Consider the following 19,482-nt stretch of genomic DNA (forward strand, 5'->3'; position numbering starts at 1 on the left):
TCATGAAGCATGACCTTGTTGACATTGCAGCACTTGCATACAATGCGAATCATTATCGCCCACAAGCACAAAGCGTTTGTTTTACAATGAGAAAGCACGTCTGCAGCAAGTTCGCGACAGACATCGCGTGCTTCCTACGTCATATGAAACGATCGCATTTCGCGGCATTACGCGCGAATTTTCAAACATGTTCTTCTTTACGAACAGGTGTACATTGGATTAGAAAGAACGCTTGACATGACGATTGTAGTAAAGGATGATTCCTTCGTTATCCGTACTGCTTGATTTTTTTCATTTGTTGCATGATTTCTACGCGAAAAGATACAATAGAACCGTGTGTTTCTCATGCAACTTGTAGAGTGAAAAATGGCGAAAGCTCTTCTTCTGTATCGCTTCTCGGCCTTTTGGCTAAGATCAAGTGTAGCTGCTAACGGACACGGTGACAAGTCGAATTGCTGTTGCTGAGTCTGCGCGTTCTGATCGTTTGTGTTCTGTTAATCATATTCAATATCGTCTTCAAATCGTGAGTTCGTTCCTTGTTTGTAAATTGTTATATTTTGTATCTGTTTTCTGGTAGTTCCTTATTAGGGGCCCATTTAGGGGCAACCGAACAGGAGGGTCTTTCCTCTTTCTTGTTGCTAGGGTCTAGTCGGGGGGTGGTTTGGCCACGTTCTGACACCTTCAGTGTTCCTTCTTATATTTCGCGTGTTTATCGCCATTTTGTTATCGGGAAGCTTTCTTCCTCGACTTGTTTTTGCGAAGCTACAAGACTTCACGTGTGATTTATATTCTTTTTGGTTTCTGCTATAAGTAGGAACTGCTACATACTGTGTGTTTTCGAGTTTTATATTTGCTCGAACGTTTATCTTACTCTAAAGAACGATCGTTTATCGAAGGTCGTTTGTACTTTGATCGGGCGTTGTTTTATAACTTATTGCTCGTATTTTCTATTAGTTTATCTTTGCCTTAACGCTGATTGCTGTCATTCAGCTTTGCTTAATTTATCGTTTGATTTGCTTGGACCTTTGCCGTTCAAGTTACTTTTCGAAGCACGTTGTTTGTTCGCTTCGTTTCTGCCTATTTTTCCTTGTAATTTTTGCTAGTTTGTTTTAGACTAGCGTATTCTGCCTCTTCTCTGTTCTACAGTGAATTTCATATTTCACTGTAGATTTTCTTCTAATTTTGCCTTTGCCGTTGTATATTTACGCGGCGTTTATATATTATTCGTGGGCGTAGTCGAGCGCTTTTGCTTGAAGATACGCTAATATCCTGAGTGTTTTTGCACTAGTTGTTATATTTCTACTGGTGTAAGCGTGTTCTATACTTTTTCTACTATTATTTTGGTCTGTTTGACCGAAGACTTTTCTGCTTTGGGCGTTTTTCTGCCATAAACGCCTGCCTTCTTGTTTGTATGAATTGAATGCATGATTGCATGCATTTTAAATTTTTCATACGCCCCCGTTTGATATTATTTTTGAACGGATTAACTAATAATTAATAATGATACCGTATGCTTCAAGAACAGTCGATATCATTCTCCATCCTGACTGCCCCCTTCCTAAAAAGGGAGCCAAGGATGTGATAAATCTTTAAAGACACGGAGTTGTCTTCTACTATCGCGGTCGTTCAAATCTCACCGGAGCGATATCGCCTAACTTTCAATAACGCTCGCCAAATGCAAGCTTTCTCCAACCAAGACTTCCTCGTGCATGGAAAGCCCGTGGAATTTCGATCAGTTTCCCCATTCACGTGGGTCTACATCTTCCGTCTTTCTTATGGCATCCCTGATGAAGCCATCACCAGGGCACTTACACCTTACAGTGGCGGCATCAAGACAATCAAATCGGTGCTGCATGAGAAAATATATACCGGCGAGCACAACGTGCTCATGAAGATAACTTCAAACATCCCTGCACGCCTTCGTATTGCAGGACATTGGTGCGTGGTGAAATACAGTGGCCAAAAACCCGTGTGTTTCAAATGCCACAAAGAGGGACACGTCATCGCTGACTGTCCGTCTTTTCGAGCTGCCCTGGATAGTTATCATAACAACGATAACGATGCTGCTACTAACGGTAGCAATAATAATACTACAGAGTCTTCTGTACCTTCCGCTCCTTCGCGCTCGTATGCTGCGGTTACGAGGAGTGGTCCTTTGCCTTCAACACCTCCGAGTACCGGGCCATCCACTCCCTTATTAAATATTAATAATAGTAGTGCCCAGTCGGCTCCTGCCTGCGTCTCTGGCGCTCCGGAATCTGCCTCTTCTGCCTTGCCTGCCCTTTCTGCCCCTTCTGGGGGGGGCGGCACTGTCAACACGGAGTCTTCCCCATCGACCGTTTCCAGCCCCGTTCGACGACGGGAAACGACGCCATTCGCCTACTCACTCGCCGCAGCCAGAGGAGAAACGTGCAACGCCCGATGACTTGGACGTTGGTGACATTGCTGTCACACCGGATCCCATGAGCACGGAATCCCCTCCTGAAACTGTGCCCCTTCCTGCGGACACCGACGAGGATGATGATGATGATAATGATGAATCGGACATGGACGACGAGACAAACACGAATACGAACCTGGATGGCGATGATGATAAGGATGCTAATAGTGATAATGTTGATAATGACGATAATGATGAAAATGACGATTACGATGAAAACGATGATAATGATGAAAATGATCATAGTGGTGACGACAAAGAGTCACAGCAATCGGAAGTGGACCAAATGGACCCAGCCGACTACCTAGACCTTGGGGAGGATGAATATCCCAGCGATGATGGTGATTCCTTCGCTACTGTTCCGGAGGCGGAGCTGCCCAACTCGCCTGCTCCTCGTCCCGTGCGACTTTCACTCAGGAAAGACAAACGACCTGAGAACCGCAATGAATCTGCTGGTGCCGTGGCACACGACGCAGACGCTTTATATAAATTGGCGGCAGTGCTTCCCACCCAGGGGGGCTCTCCATCTTATTAACTTTTTAGACAATTTTTTGTCTTTTCCTTTTCTTTTTGAACTTTTTTCTTTTCTTTTTCTTTTTTCCTTTTTACTTTTCCTTTTTGTTTTTCCTTTTTTCCCTTTTTCCTTTTTTCCTTTTCCTTTTTCCTTTTTTCTTTTCGTTTTTCTTTTTTCTTTTCCTTTTTCTTTCTTTCTTTCTTTTCTTTTTTGAATTTTGCTTGCCTTTAACCTTTTTACAATGACTTATTCATCATCACCAATTACTATTATTACATTGAATTGCCAGGGCCTCCGCAACAGAAGGTCCATATTATTTTCCTGGCTTTCTTGTTTTTAGCCCATGATCGTGCCTGCAAGAAACCCATGCCACAAGTCAAACGGAGTTTGAACGATGGATCGACGATGAAAATCGCCATGATAACAACAAGTCTATGTACAAAGTTCTTTCTTCTCCGGCACGACCCGTTCGCGGGGCGTTGCCGTTCTTTATCACCCTTCTCTTTCCGTTCTTTCTTCTTCAACCGACTCACAAGGTCGGTTGCAAGTCATCCATTTTCCTTCCATTCCACACCCTTCCAGCTGTTAACTCTACGGTCCTAATCAAAGAACCCTGGCATCGAGTTCTTTAATTCCATCCTCCCTCTGCTTGATGTCTCTCTCCCTACCATCATCGGAGGAGATTTCAATACGGTGGTTGATCCACAAATTGACCGCAAAGGCTGCAACCCGACGTCACCCTGCATAAATTGGCCACACACTGGCCACACTTACGAACGATATGAATTTGGTCGATATTTGGAGCACGCCATCCTCAAGAACGCTCCTATACCTGGTCTCGTGCCAACGGTCAAGTTGGATCGCGATTGGACATGTTTTGGTTGTCCTCGTTTTTCGCACCACACGTTAAGGAAGTCTCCATATTGCCGTACTTTCGTAGCGACCATTCATACGTATATCTTTCCTTTTCTCCGGATGCGCCGAGCGTGGGAGGGGCTGCTGGAAATTTAATAAACACTTATTAAATAATGCAACCTATATTAAATTAATCAAAAATTTCTGGACGGACTGGCAACAAGAGAAAATGTATTACCCATCCTTACCTGTTTGGTGGGACGTAGGCAAACAAATGATACGACAGATCACTACTGACTTTTCGACAGAGCTGGCTCTGTCACAGAGAGAACAGTACGAGTCTCTCAACAAACAACTTTTAGACCTTACCACTCGCAGTAACGCCGGTGAGGACGTTTCGGCACAAATCAAAAAGGTGGAGGATTGTCTGTACGATCACCACCGCCGCAAAGCCGAAGGTGCACGCTTGCGAGCACGTGAACGTTGGGCTGAGGAGGGGGAAATCTCCTCAAAATATTTCTTTCAACGTGAGAAAACCAAGGCAATACGTAACGTGATGCATGCAATTAAAGATCTCCACGGCCATACAGTACGAACTTTGCGTGGAATGTTGCACGTCTGGATGTTGTTTTACTCTGCCCTTTTTTCTGCCGCCTACCTTGACGCCGCTGAACAATCCTTCTTCTTGGGGAGAGTCAAACATAAACTCTCACCTATGGAAGCAGCTCTTTGTGAGGGAACCGTTTCTCTAGAAGAGTGTACCGCTGCCTTAACTTCCTTTAAAACTAATAAATCTCCGGGGGTGGATGGCCTTACCTATGAGTTTTATCGTGCATTTTGGACCGTTCTGGGCCCAGATTTAGTATCTGTACTCAATGCCTCTTTTTCCACTGGGAAACTATCCCTGTCCCAGCGAACGGGAATAATAACGCTTCTTTACAAGAAAGGTGACAAATTGGACACCAAGAACTGGCGTCCGATCACACTGCTCTGCACGGATTACAAAATCTTGTCCAAAGTCCTCACTGGCCGCTTGGCCAAGGTCCTCCATACTGTTGTCTCGCCATGCCAAACGTGTGGTATCCCGGGACGTTTCTCGGGAGAGATAGTGCGCTTAATACAAGACTGCCTGGACTCTGCCAACTCTTCAAACACTGGTGGCGTTCTACTGTCACTCGACCAAGAGAAAGCTTTTGATCGAATTGATTGGGACTTTTTACAGAAGGTTTTAACTTCCATGAATTTCGGACCTTCTTTCCGTGCCTGGATCCGCCTACTTTATAATACTTTATATTCCCGCATATTAATTAACGGTGCTCTCGGGGGTCCTTTTCTATTTCCGAGTGCGGCAGGGTTGTCCCCTTTCACCACTCTTATATATCCTGGCTGCCGAACCGCTCTCGAGCGATTCAAGACTCGCTGATATTCATGGCTTCCGCTACCCAATGGTGAAACTGTGAAGATCTTACAGTATGCCGATGATACGACTTGTTTCGTCATGGACGATGCCAGCCTGCTTGCCCTATTGCACCTTTGTGATCGTTTTCCACGCCACAGGAGCCAAGCTCAATCTTGACAAGACAGAAGGTCTTCTCTTTGGTGCTTGGAAAACAAGGACTGACTTACCTGTTGCGCTAAAATGGACGTCCGACTGCTTGATTGTCCTGGGATGTCGTGTTGGGAACTCCGTTTTGCCGGATTGGGACATCCTTGTACACAAATTTAAAACAAAAGTCAAATCTTGGTCCTCGCGATCTCTGTCGCTGCAGGGTAGAACCCTTCTTGCAAACACTTTGGGATTGAGTATCTTTTGGTACCAAGCGACAATTTTCGACATGCCAAAGACGGTTACTCACGCCATCAACAAGATCTTGTTCCCGTTTATTTGGAACAAGCCAAAAGAACCCATTGCCCGCAGCTCTGCCGTTGCTCCTCGCCTTCGGGGGGGATTGGGGGTTGTACATATTAGTACAAAAATCTTTTCTCTGCGAACAATTTGGCTTAGACGTCTTTTGCTCTCGCAATATAATATTTCTTGGCCTTCCTTGTTATCGTCTTACGTGCAACAAGTCTTTAAACAAGACCTGGATACTTTTTTCTCGCAGGAAACCACTCCTGCCTACCTTATTAAGAAACTCCCCAAGTTCTATCAATCCCTTGTGCATACTTGGCTGCAACTAAAGGGCCGACGTGAGGAGAATGCATGGTTGGTCGGGCATATCGATGCTGCTCCGATTCCGCTGGAAGAACTTACTGCCGGGCGTACATACTCGGTTCTGTTAAACAGTGTCTTGGCTCCGCATAAAGCCATCGAAAAATTTGCTGCGCAACAGATTCACGTCCACTGGCCGTCTGTGTGGCGCTCTCTTCGCCTCTGGCGATTTGTACGATCATGTGCAGACACGAACTATTATAACTTTCATGGCCGCTTGGCCACGCGGACCGTTGCTTCACTTTGGCATGCGCGTAGATGCGAACTGTTTCTGTGGAGAGCAGGAAACTGCTATCCACCTTTTACTCCTGTCCGTCGCCAAGACCGTTTGGGCCTGGATGACCCTCTACTGGTGTCTTTGGACATACCATCTCCCTATCCATCTCCACCATTCTCTTCGGCTTCCGGACGCGAAGAATATCCCCGCTGCCGTGAATGCCCTCTTGGGTATTTTTCGCCATCATCTGTGGCTTCACCGCAATCGATGCAGGTTTGACCGTCTCTCCCCGATGCCTCGGTATTGCGGATGGCGAAGTCGACCTTCCGATCGCGGTGAAACTTGAACATCGCCACTGTCTGTTGACGCAGTTCGAAGACGAATGGTTGATTCGTGGCCTTATCGGTACCATCACAGACGAAAACACCGTATCCTTTGTAAGGATTTTATGTCTTGAATGTTGGTAATATGTGGGACGGTGCTGATGGGGTCGCCTTCATTGGTTGTACTGCCGGATAGCCCGTTCGTCGTACGTTGCGTAGATTGCGAAAAGGCAGCTTGCTGTCCTTTTCAATATCTCGTCTCGTCATTTTCGTGCGTTTTGTCAAAGTTCTGACATTTATGCCAGGGCTTAGTATCGTCGAAAGATCCTAGATCTTACCTTTTTGTTCTCTGTCGGTTTTGTCCGCGGGGGAGAGGTTCACAACCTCTGTCGATCTGCGTCGCTTGTAGCGGCCTCCTTGAGTGTACCGGTCTTGCACGTAAGGGTTCGTAGTCATTGCACACCCCGACTTCGTAACCTACCCGGTCCCCACCCAAAATAAGATCAAGTGTAGTATCTGTTCTTATCAGCTTAATATCTGATATGTCGGGCAATGCCCGACTCTTATTAAACTGATTTTGGATATCGCCATGGATTGGAGCTTGCTCCCTGGCCACGGGTTGTCTCGGTATTGCACTACCTCCGAGTTCGCCCATTTCCTTCGGAAGGGAAACACATTTACTTTAAACAAACGAAAACAAACAAAACAGCCAGCAAATCAAATAGCTAAGCGAATTTATTTTGTCTGTAACTAACTAACCGAGAAACGAACTGTTTAACATTTAACTAAATAACATATCTTTTCGACAGAGTCGGCGAAAGACGAAAAGACGTCGTCGCCGTCGGAAAGGAAGACAATAAAGGCCGTCAGACGGCACGCAAAAAGTAGTGAAAAAGTAAAGGGAGGGTGCAACCGTGTCGCACAGAGCGTACGTTCGCGTACAAAGTATGCTCGCCGTGCGTCGTTCGAGCATACTTACCTGACGCGAGAGGCACCTTGATCAGCTAGGAGGTCCTCTCAGGATGAGGCCCTTTCATTGCACTTCGACTGGGTTGACTCCTGCGATTACCCCTAACGTGGGTAACTCGAGCGTATAATTTCTGGTAGTGGGGACCTGCGTTCGCGCTCGTCCCCTTCTGTTCTCACGATGGGAGGAAGAAGCGGAGAAAAGAACAAATAAAATAGAACACAATAGAGAGAAGAGGGCCTTCGTCCGTCAATTGTGTATGCCACGCTTTGGGACATATATAAATTCGTTGTTCGTTCAGTTAGGCTGCATGCTGCCAAATTTTTACTGACCTATCCCAAATGCATAGCGAGATGCAGGAGAAATTTATATCAGCTATTAGCAAGAATAAATTACTTGTATTTGACATAAATTACTTGTACTTAACAACGACGTAAACGGCCGGCGTGTGTGTATATTTTGACGGACGGCATATACATTATGAAAGTATACAAATTATAATATATCGTCGACGTTGTAATGATATTGCATTGCGAACGTTTTTCTTACTTAGTCGTACGTTTGTTTAGCTTTTATAGTAATTATTTCTATGTATCACTGACATTTAACGGCTCGTAGTGTAAAATTGTTCATTGAGCTGCTTGTCTGCCGATTTCATGAAGCATGACCTTGTTGACATTGCAGCACTTGCATACAATGCGAATCATTATCGCCCACAAGCACAAAGCGTTTGTTTTACAATGAGAAAGCACGTCTGCAGCAAGTTCGCGACAGACATCGCGTGCTTCCTACGTCATATGAAACGATCGCATTTCGCGGCATTACGCGCGAATTTTCAAAAACATGTTCTTCTTTACGAACAGGTGTACATTGGATTAGAAAGAACGCTTGACATGACGATTGTAGTAAAGGATGATTCCTTCATATCCGTACTCGCTTTGATTTTTTCATTTGTTGCATGATTTCTACGCGAAAAGATACAATAGAACCGTGTGTTCTCTATGCAACTTGTAGAGTGAAAAAATGGCGAAAGCTCTTCTTCTGTATCGCTTCTCGGCCTTTTGGCTAAGATCAAGTGTAGTATCTGTTCTTATCAGCAATATCTGATATGTCGGGCAATGCCGACTCTTATATTAAACTGATTTTTGGATATCGGCCATGGGATTGGAGCTTGCTTCGCCCTGGCCACGGGTTGTCGGTATTGCACTACCTCCGAGTTGGCCCATTTCCTTCGCGGAAGGGAAACACATTTACTTAAACAAACGAAAAACAAACAAAACAGCCAGCAAATCAAAGCTGCGAATTTATTTTGTCTGTAACTAACTAACGAGAAACGAACTGTTTAACATTTAACTAAATAACATACGTCTCTTTTCGACAGAGTCGGCGAAAGACGAAAAGACGTCGTCGCCGTCGGAAAGGAAGACAATAAAGGCCGTCAGACGGTACGTTGCAAGTGCAAAAAGTAGTGAAAAAGTAAAGGGAGGGGGTGCAACCGTGTCGCACAGAGCGTACGTTCGCGTACAAAGTATGCTCGCCGTGCGTCGTTCGAGCATACTTACCTGACGCGAGAGGCACCTTGATCAGCTAGGAGGTCCTCTCAGGATGAGGCCCTTTCATTGCACTTCGACTGGGTTGACTCCGCGATTACCCCTAACGTGGGTAACTCGAGCGTATAATTTCTGGTAGTGGGGACCTGCGTTCGCGCTCGTCCCCTCTTTCTCACGATGGGAGGAAGAAGCGAGAAAAAAGAACAAATAAAATAGAACACAATAGAGAGAAGAGGGCCTTTCGTCCGTCAATTGTGTATGCCACGCTTTGGGACATATATAAATTCGTTGTTCGTTCGGGGTTAGGTTGCATGCTGCCAAATTTTTTACTGACCTATCCCAAAATGCATAGCGAGATGCAGGAGAAATTTATATCAGCTATTAGCAAGAATAAATTACTTGTATTTGACATAAATTACTTGTACTTAACAACGACGTAAACGGCCGGCGTGTGTATATTTTGACGGACGGCATATACATTATGAAAGTATACAATTATAATATGTATCGTCGACGTTAACAGTAATGATATTGCATTGCGAACGTTTTCTTACTTAGTCGTACGTTTGTTTAGCTTTTATAGTAATTATTTCTATGTATCACTGACATTTAACGGCTCGTAGTGTAAAATTCGTTCATTGAGCTGCTTGTCTGCCGATTTCATGAAGCATGACCTTGTTGACATTGCAGCACTTGCATACAATGCGAATCATTATCGCCCACAAGCACAAAGCGTTTGTTTTACAATGAGAAAGCACGTCTGCAGCAAGTTCGCGACAGACATCGCGTGCTTCCTACGTCATATGAAACGATCGCATTTCGCGGCATTACGCGCGAATTTTCAAACATGTTCTTCTTTACGAACAGGTGTACATTGGATTAGAAAGAACGCTTGACATGACGATTGTAGTAAAGGATGATTCTTCGTTATCCGTACGCTTGATTTTTTCATTTGTTGCATGATTTCTACGAAAAGATACAATAGAACCGTGTGTTTCTCATGCAACTTGTAGAGTGAAAAAATGGCGAAAGCTCTTCTTCTGTATCGCTTCTCGGCCTTTTGGCTAAGATCAGTGTAGCTGCAACAGACACGGTGACCTGTCGAGATCTGCTGTTTCGAGTCTGCGCGTTTTTGATCGTTCGTTGTTCATAATCATATTCAATATCGTCTTCAAAATGTGAGTTCGTTCCTTGTTTGTAAATTTATATTTTGTATCTGTTTTCTGGTAGTTCCTTATTAGGGGCCCATTTAGGGGCAACCGAACAGGAGGGGTCTTTCTCTTTCTTGTTGCTAGGGTCTAGTCGGGGTGGTTTGGCCACCTGACACCTTCAGTGTTCCTTCATATTTCGCGTGTTTATCGCCATTTTGTTATCGGGAAGCTTTCTTCCTCGACTTCTTGCGAAGCTACAGACTTCACGTGTGATTTATATTCTTTTTGGTTTCTGCTATAAGTAGGAACTGCTATATACTGTGTGCTTTCGAGTTTTATATTTGCTCGAACGTTTATCTTACTCTAAAGAACGATCGTTTATCGAAGGTCGTTTGTACTTTGATCGGGCGTTGTTTTATAACTTCTTGCTCGTATTTTCTATTAGTTTATCTTTGCCTTAACGCTGATTGCTGCTATTCAGCGTTGTTATACTTTCGCGAAGCACTTTGTTTGTTCGCTTCGTTTCTGTCTATTTTTTGCCTTGTTTTTTTGCTAGTTTGTTTTAGACTAGCGTATTCTACCTTTTGCCTTTTTGTTCTACGGTGAATTTAATATTTAACTGTAGATTTTCTCACTAATTCTGCCTTTGCCGTTGTACTTTCACGCGGCGTTTATACATTATTCGTGGGCGTAGTCGAGCGCTTGCTGCTTGAATATACGCTAATATACTGAGTGTTTATACACTAGTTGTTATATTTCGACTGGTGTAAGCGTGTTCCATACTTTTTCTGCTATTATTTGGTCTGTTTGACCGAAGATTTTTGCTTTGGGCGTTTTTCTGCCATAAACGTCTGATTTTTTGCTTGTATGAATTGAATGCATGATTGCTTGCATTTTTAATTTTTCATACGCCCCCGTTTAATAATAATATTTTGTGAACGGAATAACAACTTATATATAATAATAATGATACCGTACGCTTCCCGCACAGTCGATATCATCTTGCACCCTGACTGCCCCCTTCCTAAAAAGGGAGCCAAAGACGTAATAAATCTGTTGAAGACACGGAATTGTCTTCTACTGTCGAAGCTGTGGTGCAGATCTCACCTGAGCGATATCGCCTGACATTTAATAACGCACGCCAAATGCAGGCGTTTTCAAACCAAGACTTCCTGGTACATGGTAAACCAGTGGAATTTCGTTCGGTTTCCCCATTCACGTGGGTTTATATTTCCCGCTTATCGTACGGGATCCCAGACGAAGCGATAACTAGGGCACTTGCCCCTTACAGTGGCGGCATAAAAACAATTAAATCGGTGCTACACGAGAAGATCTATACCGGTGAGCACAACGTCTTAATGAAGATCACGTCTAACATCCCTGCTCGCCTTCGCATCGCCGGACATTGGTGCGTCGTTAAATACAGTGGCCAAAAGCCCGTGTGCTTTAAATGCCACAAAGAGGGACATGTCATCGCGGACTGTCCGTCTTTTCGAGCTGCCCTTGCCAATTATAACAATAATAATAATAATAACACAGAGTCTTCTGTACCAACAGCTCCTTCGCGATCGTATGCCGCGATTGCAAGAAGCAACACTTTATCTTTTGATGCCTCCGAGAGTGCCGGGCCATCCACTCCCGTGCTATCTAATTGTAATAATAGTAATAGTAATGCCCAGTCGGCTCCTGCCCGCGTTTCCGACGCTCCGGAATCTGCCTCTACCACTCTGCCTGCCCTTTCTGCCCCTTCTGGGGAGGGGGGCACTGTCAATATGGAGTCTTCTCCATCAAGCACCTCTAGTCCTGTACGACGTCGTGGGAAGAGACGCCATTCTCCAGCCACATCACCGCAACCAGAGGAGAAACGAGCGACACCCGATGATTCGGATGTTGGTGACATTGCGGTCACTCCTGATCCCGGGAACACAGAACCCCCACCGGATACAGTGCCCCTACCTGCGGACACTGATGAGGATGATGATGATGACAATGATGAAACGGACATGGACGACGAGACGAACACGAACACGAACATGGACAACGATAATGATGATAATGTTGAGGATGATGATGATAATGATGATAATGATGGTAATGATAATGATGATGATGATAATGATAATGATGATGCTAATGATGATAATGATGAAAACGATGATAATGATGTTAATAATGATGATATTGGTGACGACAACGAGTCACAGCATTCGGCAGTGGAACAGATGGACCCGGCCGACTACCTCGACCTTGGAGAAGATGATTGCGCTAGCGATGATGGCGCTTCCTGCGCTTCCGCTACCGTATCAGAGGCGGAATTGCCCACCCACCTGCCTGCTCCTCGTCCCCGACTTTCCCTAAGAAGACTGTCATCTCAAATCGATCTGTGGACATTCCCTTTCATCCTTTCCATTCCATCTTCCATTTTCCTTTTTCTTTCTTTTTCTTCCTTTTCCTCTTTTTTCTTTTCCTTTTCCTTCCTTTCTTTTCCTTTTCTTTTTCTTTTCTTTTCCTTTTCTTTTTCTTTCTTTTCTTTCCTTTTCCTTTTTTTTCTTTTCTTTTTCTTTCTTTTTCTTCTTTTCTTTCAATGTATTATTATCATCACTGAATTGCCTCCGTAATTCGACACAGAGGTCTGTATTGTTTTCTTGGCTCTCTTGTTTTGCACCAACCATTGCGTGTCTACAAGAAACACACTCTACCAGTCAGGCTGAATTCGAACAATGGCTTGATGATGAAACCGATCATGACAATAACAAGACCGCGTATAAAGTGCTTTCGTCTCCCGGCACGACCCGCTCGCGGGGCGTTGCCGTTCTTTATCACCCTTCTCTGTCCGTTCTTTCCTCTTCAGCCGACTCACAAGGTCGGTTGCAAGTTATCCATTTTTCTCTACACTCCACACCCTTCCAGCTCGTAAACATCTACGGGCCTAACCAAAAGAACCCAGGCATCGCTTTCTTTAATTCCATTCTTCCCATGCTCGATGTCGCTCTCCCTACCATCATTGGAGGAGATTTCAACACGGTGGTCGATCCACAAATTGACCGCAAAGGCTGCAACCCGACGTCACCCTGGGCGTACAATTGGCCGCACACTTTGGCCGCTCTTACGAAAGATATGAATTTGGTCGATATTTGGAGAGCTCGCCATCCCCAAGAACGCTCCTTTACCTGGTCTCGCGCCAACGGACAAATCGGATCGCGACTGGACATGTTTTGGTTGTCCTCGTATTTCGCACCACACGTTAAGGAAGTCTCCATATTACCGTACTTTCGTAGCGACCATTCATACGTATATCTTTCCTTTTCTCTTCCGGATGCGCCGGAGCGTGGGAGGGGCTGCTGGAAATTCAATAAAAATTTATTAAATAACGAAATATATATTAAATTAATTAAAGATTTCTGGAGCGAATGGCAACAGGAGAAAATATATTACCCATCCTTACCTGTTTGGTGGGACGTCGGAAAACACCTTTTGCGACAGATCACCGTAGACTTCTCGACGGAGCTGGCTTCGTCGCAACGAGAAGAGTGCGAGACTTTGAACAATCAACTTCGTGACCTGACTGCTCGCAGTCATGAAGGACGTTTCAGAACAGATCAGTGAGGTTGAGGATTCTTTGTATCTCCACCATCGCCGCAAAGCCGAAGGTGCACGCTTGCGAGCACGTGAACGTTGGGCTGAGGAGGGGGAAATCTCCTCTAAGTATTTCCTTCAACGGAACAATCTAAAACAATACGACACGTGATGCATGCAATTAAAGACGTACATGGCCATACCGTCGAACCTTGCGTGGCATGTTGCATGTATGGATGGTATTCTACTCTGCCCTTTTCACTGCCGCCTACCTAGACGCTGCAGAACAAACGTTTTTCTTGGAGAGCATAAAACATAAACTGTCTCCTATGGAAGCAGCCCTCTGTGAGGGAACTGTTTCGCTGGAAGAATGTACCGCTGCCTTAAATTCTTTTAAAACTAATAAATCTCCGGGGGTGGATGGCTTTACCTATGAATTTTATCGTGCATTCTGGACTATTTTGGGCCCAGATTTAGTATCTGTACTTAATGCCTCTTTTTCGGCCGGGAAATTATCCCTGTCCCAACGAACGGGAATAATAACACTCCTGTACAAAAAAGGTGACAAAATGGACACCAAGAACTGGCGTCCGATCACTTTGCTCTGCACGGACTACAAAATCTTGTCCAAAGTCCTCACTGGCCGCTTGGCCAAGGTCCTACACTCTGTCGTCTCACCATGCCAAACGTGTGGTATTCCGGGACGTTTCTCGGGAGAAATAGTGCGCTTGATACAAGATTGCCTGGATACTGCCAACTCTTCAAACACTGGTGGCATTTTACTGTCTCTCGATCAAGAGAAAGCATTCGATCGCATTGATTGGGACTTTTTACAGAAAGTGCTAACATCCATGAATTTTGGACCTTCTTTCCGTGCTTGGATTCGCTGCTGTATAATACTTTGTATTCCCGTATATTAATTAACGGTGCTCTCGGGGGTCCTTTTTCTATTTCCCGGGGAGTACGGCAGGGTTGTCCCCTTTCACCTCTGTTATATATCTTGGCGGCCGAACCGCTTTCTCAAGCGATTCAGGACTCCGCGGATATTCATGGCTTCCCGCTACCAAATGGTGAAACCGTAAAAATTTTACAATATGCTGATGACACGACATGCTTCGTCATGGACGATGCCAGCTTGCTTGCTCTTTTGGATGTTTGCGATCGTTTTGCCAGAGCCACAGGTGCAAAGCTTAACTTGGACAAGACGGAGGGCCTACTTTTTGGTTCTTGGTCAACGCGCTTAAACTTACCTGTCAACTTAAAATGGAAGTCTGACCACCTGACCGTGCTGGGATGTCGTGTTGGGAATTCTGTTTTACCAGATTGGGACACCCTCATTCAAAAACTGAACTCGAAACTCAAATCTTGGTCTTCGCGATCTCTATCTCTGCAGGGCAGAACCCTGCTGGCAAACACACTAGGCCTGAGTATCTTTTGGTACCAGGCCACGATTTTTGACATGCCTAAGACAGTCGTGCATGCCGTAAATAAACTTTTATTTCCCTTCTTATGGAAGAAAAATAAAGAACCTATTGCGCGCAGCTCTGCCGTTGCTCCTCGTCTTCAGGGGGGTCTGGGTGTCGTGCACGTTGGCACGAAACTTTTATCCTTACGTACAATTTGGTTACGTCGCCTACTGCTGACTCGAAACACTGTCCCTTGGCCGGTCTTGTTTACACACCATATTGGTCAAGTTTTTAAACAAGACTTAAACACCTTTTTTGCCCGGGTGACCACACCAGCATATCTAATAAAACGACTGCCGAAGTTCTATCAGTCTGTGGTCCATACATGGCTACAACTGAAAGGACGACATGAGAATGATTCGTGGTTGGTTGGACATGCTGACACCGCCCCTATTCCGCTGGCGGAATTAACAGCCAAACGTACCTACTCGGTCCTCTTAAAAAACGTGCTGGCTCCTCACAAAGCCATCGGAAAATTCGCTGCGCAACAAATCGTTGTCCACTGGCCATCTGTGTGGCGTTCTTTATCACTATGGCGATTTGTACGATCGTGTGCAGATACGAACTATTATAACTTTCATGGCCGCTTGGCCACCGCGGATCGTTTGATTCGTTTCGGCATGAGAGTTGATGCGAACTGTTTCTGTGGAGAGCAGGAAACTGCAATCCACCTTTTTTCCTCCTGTCCCGTCGCTAAGACCGTTTGGGACTGGATGACCCCTCTACTGGTGTCTTTGGCCGTACCAACGCCCCTTTCAATCTCCACCATTCTCTTTGGATTCCCGGTCGCGAAGAAGATCCCTGCGGCCGTGAATGCCATTTTGGGCATCCTTCGTCATCATTTGTGGCTTCACCGCAATCGATGCAGGTTCGACCGTCTCTCTCCCGATGCCTCTTTGGTGCTGCGGATGGCGAAGTCGACTTTCCGATTCGCGGTGAAACTTGAACATCGCCACTGTCTGTTGACGAAGTTCGAAGAAGAATGGTTGCTTCGTGGCTTGGTTGGCACCATCGCTAGCGACAACACAGTATCCTTTTCCAAGGATTTTATGTCTTGACATTGGTAGTTTGTTGGACGGTGCTGAAGGGGGTCGCCTTAATTGGTTGTACTGCCGGATAGCCCGCTCGTTGTACGTAACGTAGATTGCGAAAGGACAGCTTGCTGTCCTTCTCAACATCTCGTCTCGTCTTTTTTCGTTAGTTTTGTCCAAGCTCTGGCATTTATGCCTGAGCTTCGTATCGTAGAGAGATCCTAGATCTCTCCCCTTTCGTTTCTCTGTTGGTTTTGTCCGCGGGGGAGAGGTTCACATCCTCTGTCGATCTGCGTCGCTTGTAGCGGCCTCCCTGAGTGTACCGGTCTTGCACGTAAGGGTTCGTAGTCATTGCACCCCCGACTCCGTAACCTACCCGGTCCCCACCCAAAATAAGATCAAGTGTAGTATCTGTTCTTATCAGCTTAATATCTGATATGTCGGGCAATGCCCGACTCTTATATTAAACTGATTTTTGGATATCGGCCATGGGATTGGAGCTTGCTTCGCCCTGGCCACGGGTTGTCTCGGTATTGCACTACCTCCGAGTTCGGCCCATTTCCCCGCGAAGGGAAACACATTTACTTTAAACAAAGAAAAAACAAACAAAACAGCCAGCAAATCAAATAGCAAAGCGAATTTATTTTGTCTGTAACTAACTAACTAACTAACCGAGAAACGAACCGTTTAACATTTAACTAATTAACTAACATACGTCTCTTTTCGACAGAGTCGGCGAAAGACGAAAAGACGTCGTCGTCGTCGGAAAGGAAGACAATAAAGGCCGTCAGACGGTAAGTTGCAAGTGCAAAAGTAGTGAAAAGTAAAGGAGGGTGCAACCGTGTCGCACCGAGCGTACGTTCGCGTACAAAGTATGCTCGCCGTGCGTCGTTCGAGCATACTTACCTGACGCGAGAGGCACCTTGATCAGCTAGGAGGTCCTCTCAGGATGAGGCCCTTTCATTGCACTTCGACTGGGTTGACTCCTGCGATTACCCCTAACGTGGGTAACTCGAGCGTATAATTTCTGGTAGTGGGGACCTGCGTTCGCGCTCGTCCCCTTCGTTTCTCACGATGGGAGGAAGAAGCGGAGAAAAGAACAAATAAAATAGAACACGATATATAAATTCGTTGTTCGTTGGGTTAGGTTGCATGCTGCCAAATTTTTACTGACCTATCCCAAAATGCATAGCGAGATGCAGGAGAAATTTATATCATCTATTAGCAAGAATAAATTACTTGTATTTGACATAAATTACTTGTACTTAACAACGACGTAAACGGCCGGCGTGTGTGTATATTTTGACGGACGGCATATACATTATGAAAATATACAAATTATAATATGTATCGTCGACGTTAACAGTAATGAAATTGCATTGCGAACGTTTTTCTTACTTAGTCGTACGTTTGTTTAGCTTTTATAGTAATTATTTCTATGTATCACTGACATTTAACGGCTCGTAGTGTAAAATTCGTTCATTGAGCTGCTTGTCTGCCGATTTCATGAAGCATGACCTTGTTGACATTGCAGCACTTGCATACAATGCGAATCATTATCGCCCACAAGCACAAAGCGTTTGTTTTACAATGAGAAAGCACGTCTGCAGCAAGTTCGCGACAGACATCGCGTGCTTCCTACGTCATATGAAACGATCGCATTTCGCGGCATTACGCGCGAATTTTCAAACATGTTCTTCTTTACGAACAGGTGTACATTGGATTAGAAAGAACGCTTGACATGACGATTGTAGTAAAGGATGATTCCTTCGTTATCCGTACTGCTTGATTTTTTTCATTTGTTGCATGATTTCTACGCGAAAAGATACAATAGAACCGTGTGTTTCTCATGCAACTTGTAGAGTGAAAAATGGCGAAAGCTCTTCTTCTGTATCGCCTGGCGAAGATCTATCAGTCTGTGGTCCATACATGGCTAACTGAAAGGGCGACATGAGAATGATTCGTGGTTGGTTGGACATGCTGACACCGCCTATTCGCTGGCTGAATTAACGCCAAACGTACCTACTCGGTCCTCTTAAAAACGTGCTGGCTCACAAAGCCATCGGAAAATTCGCTGCAACAAATCGTTGTCCACTGGCCATCTGTGTGGCGTTCTTTATCACTATGGCGATTTGTACGATCGTGTGCAGATACGAACTATTATAACTTTCATGGCCTTGGCCACAGCGGATCGTTTGATTCGTTTCGCATGAGAGTTGATGCGAACTGTTTCTGTGGAGAGAAACTGCAATCCACCTTTTTCCTCCTGTCCGTCGCTAAGACCGTTTGGGACTGGATGACCCCTCTACTGGTGTCTTTGGCCGTACCAACGCCCCTTTCAATCTCCACCATTCTCTTTGGATTCCGGTCGCGAAGAAGATCCCTGCGGCCGTGAATGCCATTTGGGCATCCCGTCATCATTTGTGGCTTCACCGCAATCGATGCAGGTTCGACCGTCTCTCCCGATGCCTCTTTGGTGCTGCGGATGGCGAAGTCGACTTTCCGATTCGCGGTGAAACTTGAACATCGCCACTGTCTGTTGACGAAGTTCGAAGAAGAATGGTTGCTTCGTGGCTTGGTTGGCACCATCGCTAGCGACAACACAGTATCCTTTTCCAAGGATTTTATGTCTTGACATTGGTAGTTTGTTGGACGGTGCTGAAGGGGGTCGCCTTAATTGGTTGTACTGCCGGATAGCCCGCTCGTTGTACGTAACGTAGATTGCGAAAGGACAGCTTGCTGTCCTTCTCAACATCTCGTCTCGTCTTTTTTCGTTAGTTTTGTCCAAGCTCTGGCATTTATGCCTGAGCTTCGTATCGTAGAGAGATCCTAGATCTCTCCCCTTTCGTTTCTCTGTTGGTTTTGTCGCGGGGAGAGGTTCACATCCTCTGTCGATCTGCGTTGTAGCGGCCTCCTGAGTGTACCGGTCTTGCACGTAAGGGTTCGTAGTCATTGCACCCCCGACTCCGTAACCTACCCGGTCCCCACCCAAAATAAGATCAAGTGTAGTATCTGTTCTTATCAGCTTAATATCTGATATGTCGGGCAATGCCCGACTCTTATATTAAACTGATTTTTGGATATCGGCCATGGGATTGGAGCTTGCTTCGCCCTGGCCACGGGTTGTCTCGGTATTGCACTACCTCCGAGTTCGGCCCATTTCCCTTCGCGGAAGGGAAA

At 45.4% G+C, this 19,482-nt stretch overlaps 1 protein-coding gene and 7 non-coding genes across 8 annotated transcripts; all 8 read left to right on the forward strand.

Moving 5' to 3' along the window:
• Window positions 1-7,025: 7,025 nt before the first annotated feature.
• Window positions 7,026-7,221, forward strand: LOC124450134. The gene has a single exon (XR_006949877.1). It is a non-coding gene; the product is annotated as a U2 spliceosomal RNA (small nuclear RNA).
• Window positions 7,222-7,532: 311 nt separating this feature from the next.
• Window positions 7,533-7,696, forward strand: LOC124450187. Its single transcript, XR_006949908.1, has one exon. It is a non-coding gene; the product is annotated as a U1 spliceosomal RNA (small nuclear RNA).
• An 877-nt stretch (window positions 7,697-8,573) lies between these two features.
• LOC124450090 lies at window positions 8,574-8,759 on the forward strand. Its single transcript, XR_006949847.1, has one exon. It is a non-coding gene; the product is annotated as a U2 spliceosomal RNA (small nuclear RNA).
• A 323-nt stretch (window positions 8,760-9,082) lies between these two features.
• Window positions 9,083-9,245, forward strand: LOC124449954. The gene has a single exon (XR_006949718.1). It is a non-coding gene; the product is annotated as a U1 spliceosomal RNA (small nuclear RNA).
• A 5,680-nt stretch (window positions 9,246-14,925) lies between these two features.
• Window positions 14,926-16,329, forward strand: LOC124449151. Its single transcript, XM_047000102.1, has one exon. The coding sequence runs from the start codon at window positions 14,926-14,928 to the stop codon at window positions 16,327-16,329; it is 1,404 nt and encodes a 467-aa protein (XP_046856058.1).
• A 347-nt stretch (window positions 16,330-16,676) lies between these two features.
• LOC124450093 lies at window positions 16,677-16,866 on the forward strand. Its single transcript, XR_006949850.1, has one exon. It is a non-coding gene; the product is annotated as a U2 spliceosomal RNA (small nuclear RNA).
• Window positions 16,867-17,200: 334 nt separating this feature from the next.
• Window positions 17,201-17,364, forward strand: LOC124450189. The gene has a single exon (XR_006949910.1). It is a non-coding gene; the product is annotated as a U1 spliceosomal RNA (small nuclear RNA).
• A 1,913-nt stretch (window positions 17,365-19,277) lies between these two features.
• LOC124450094 lies at window positions 19,278-19,467 on the forward strand. Its single transcript, XR_006949851.1, has one exon. It is a non-coding gene; the product is annotated as a U2 spliceosomal RNA (small nuclear RNA).
• The last annotated feature ends 15 nt before the right edge of the window (window positions 19,468-19,482 follow it).

The sequence above is a fragment of the Xenia sp. Carnegie-2017 genome, unplaced genomic scaffold, assembly GCF_021976095.1.
Source record: "Xenia sp. Carnegie-2017 unplaced genomic scaffold, XeniaSp_v1 HiC_scaffold_23, whole genome shotgun sequence".
Classification (NCBI taxonomy): domain Eukaryota; kingdom Metazoa; phylum Cnidaria; class Anthozoa; order Malacalcyonacea; family Xeniidae; genus Xenia; species Xenia sp. Carnegie-2017.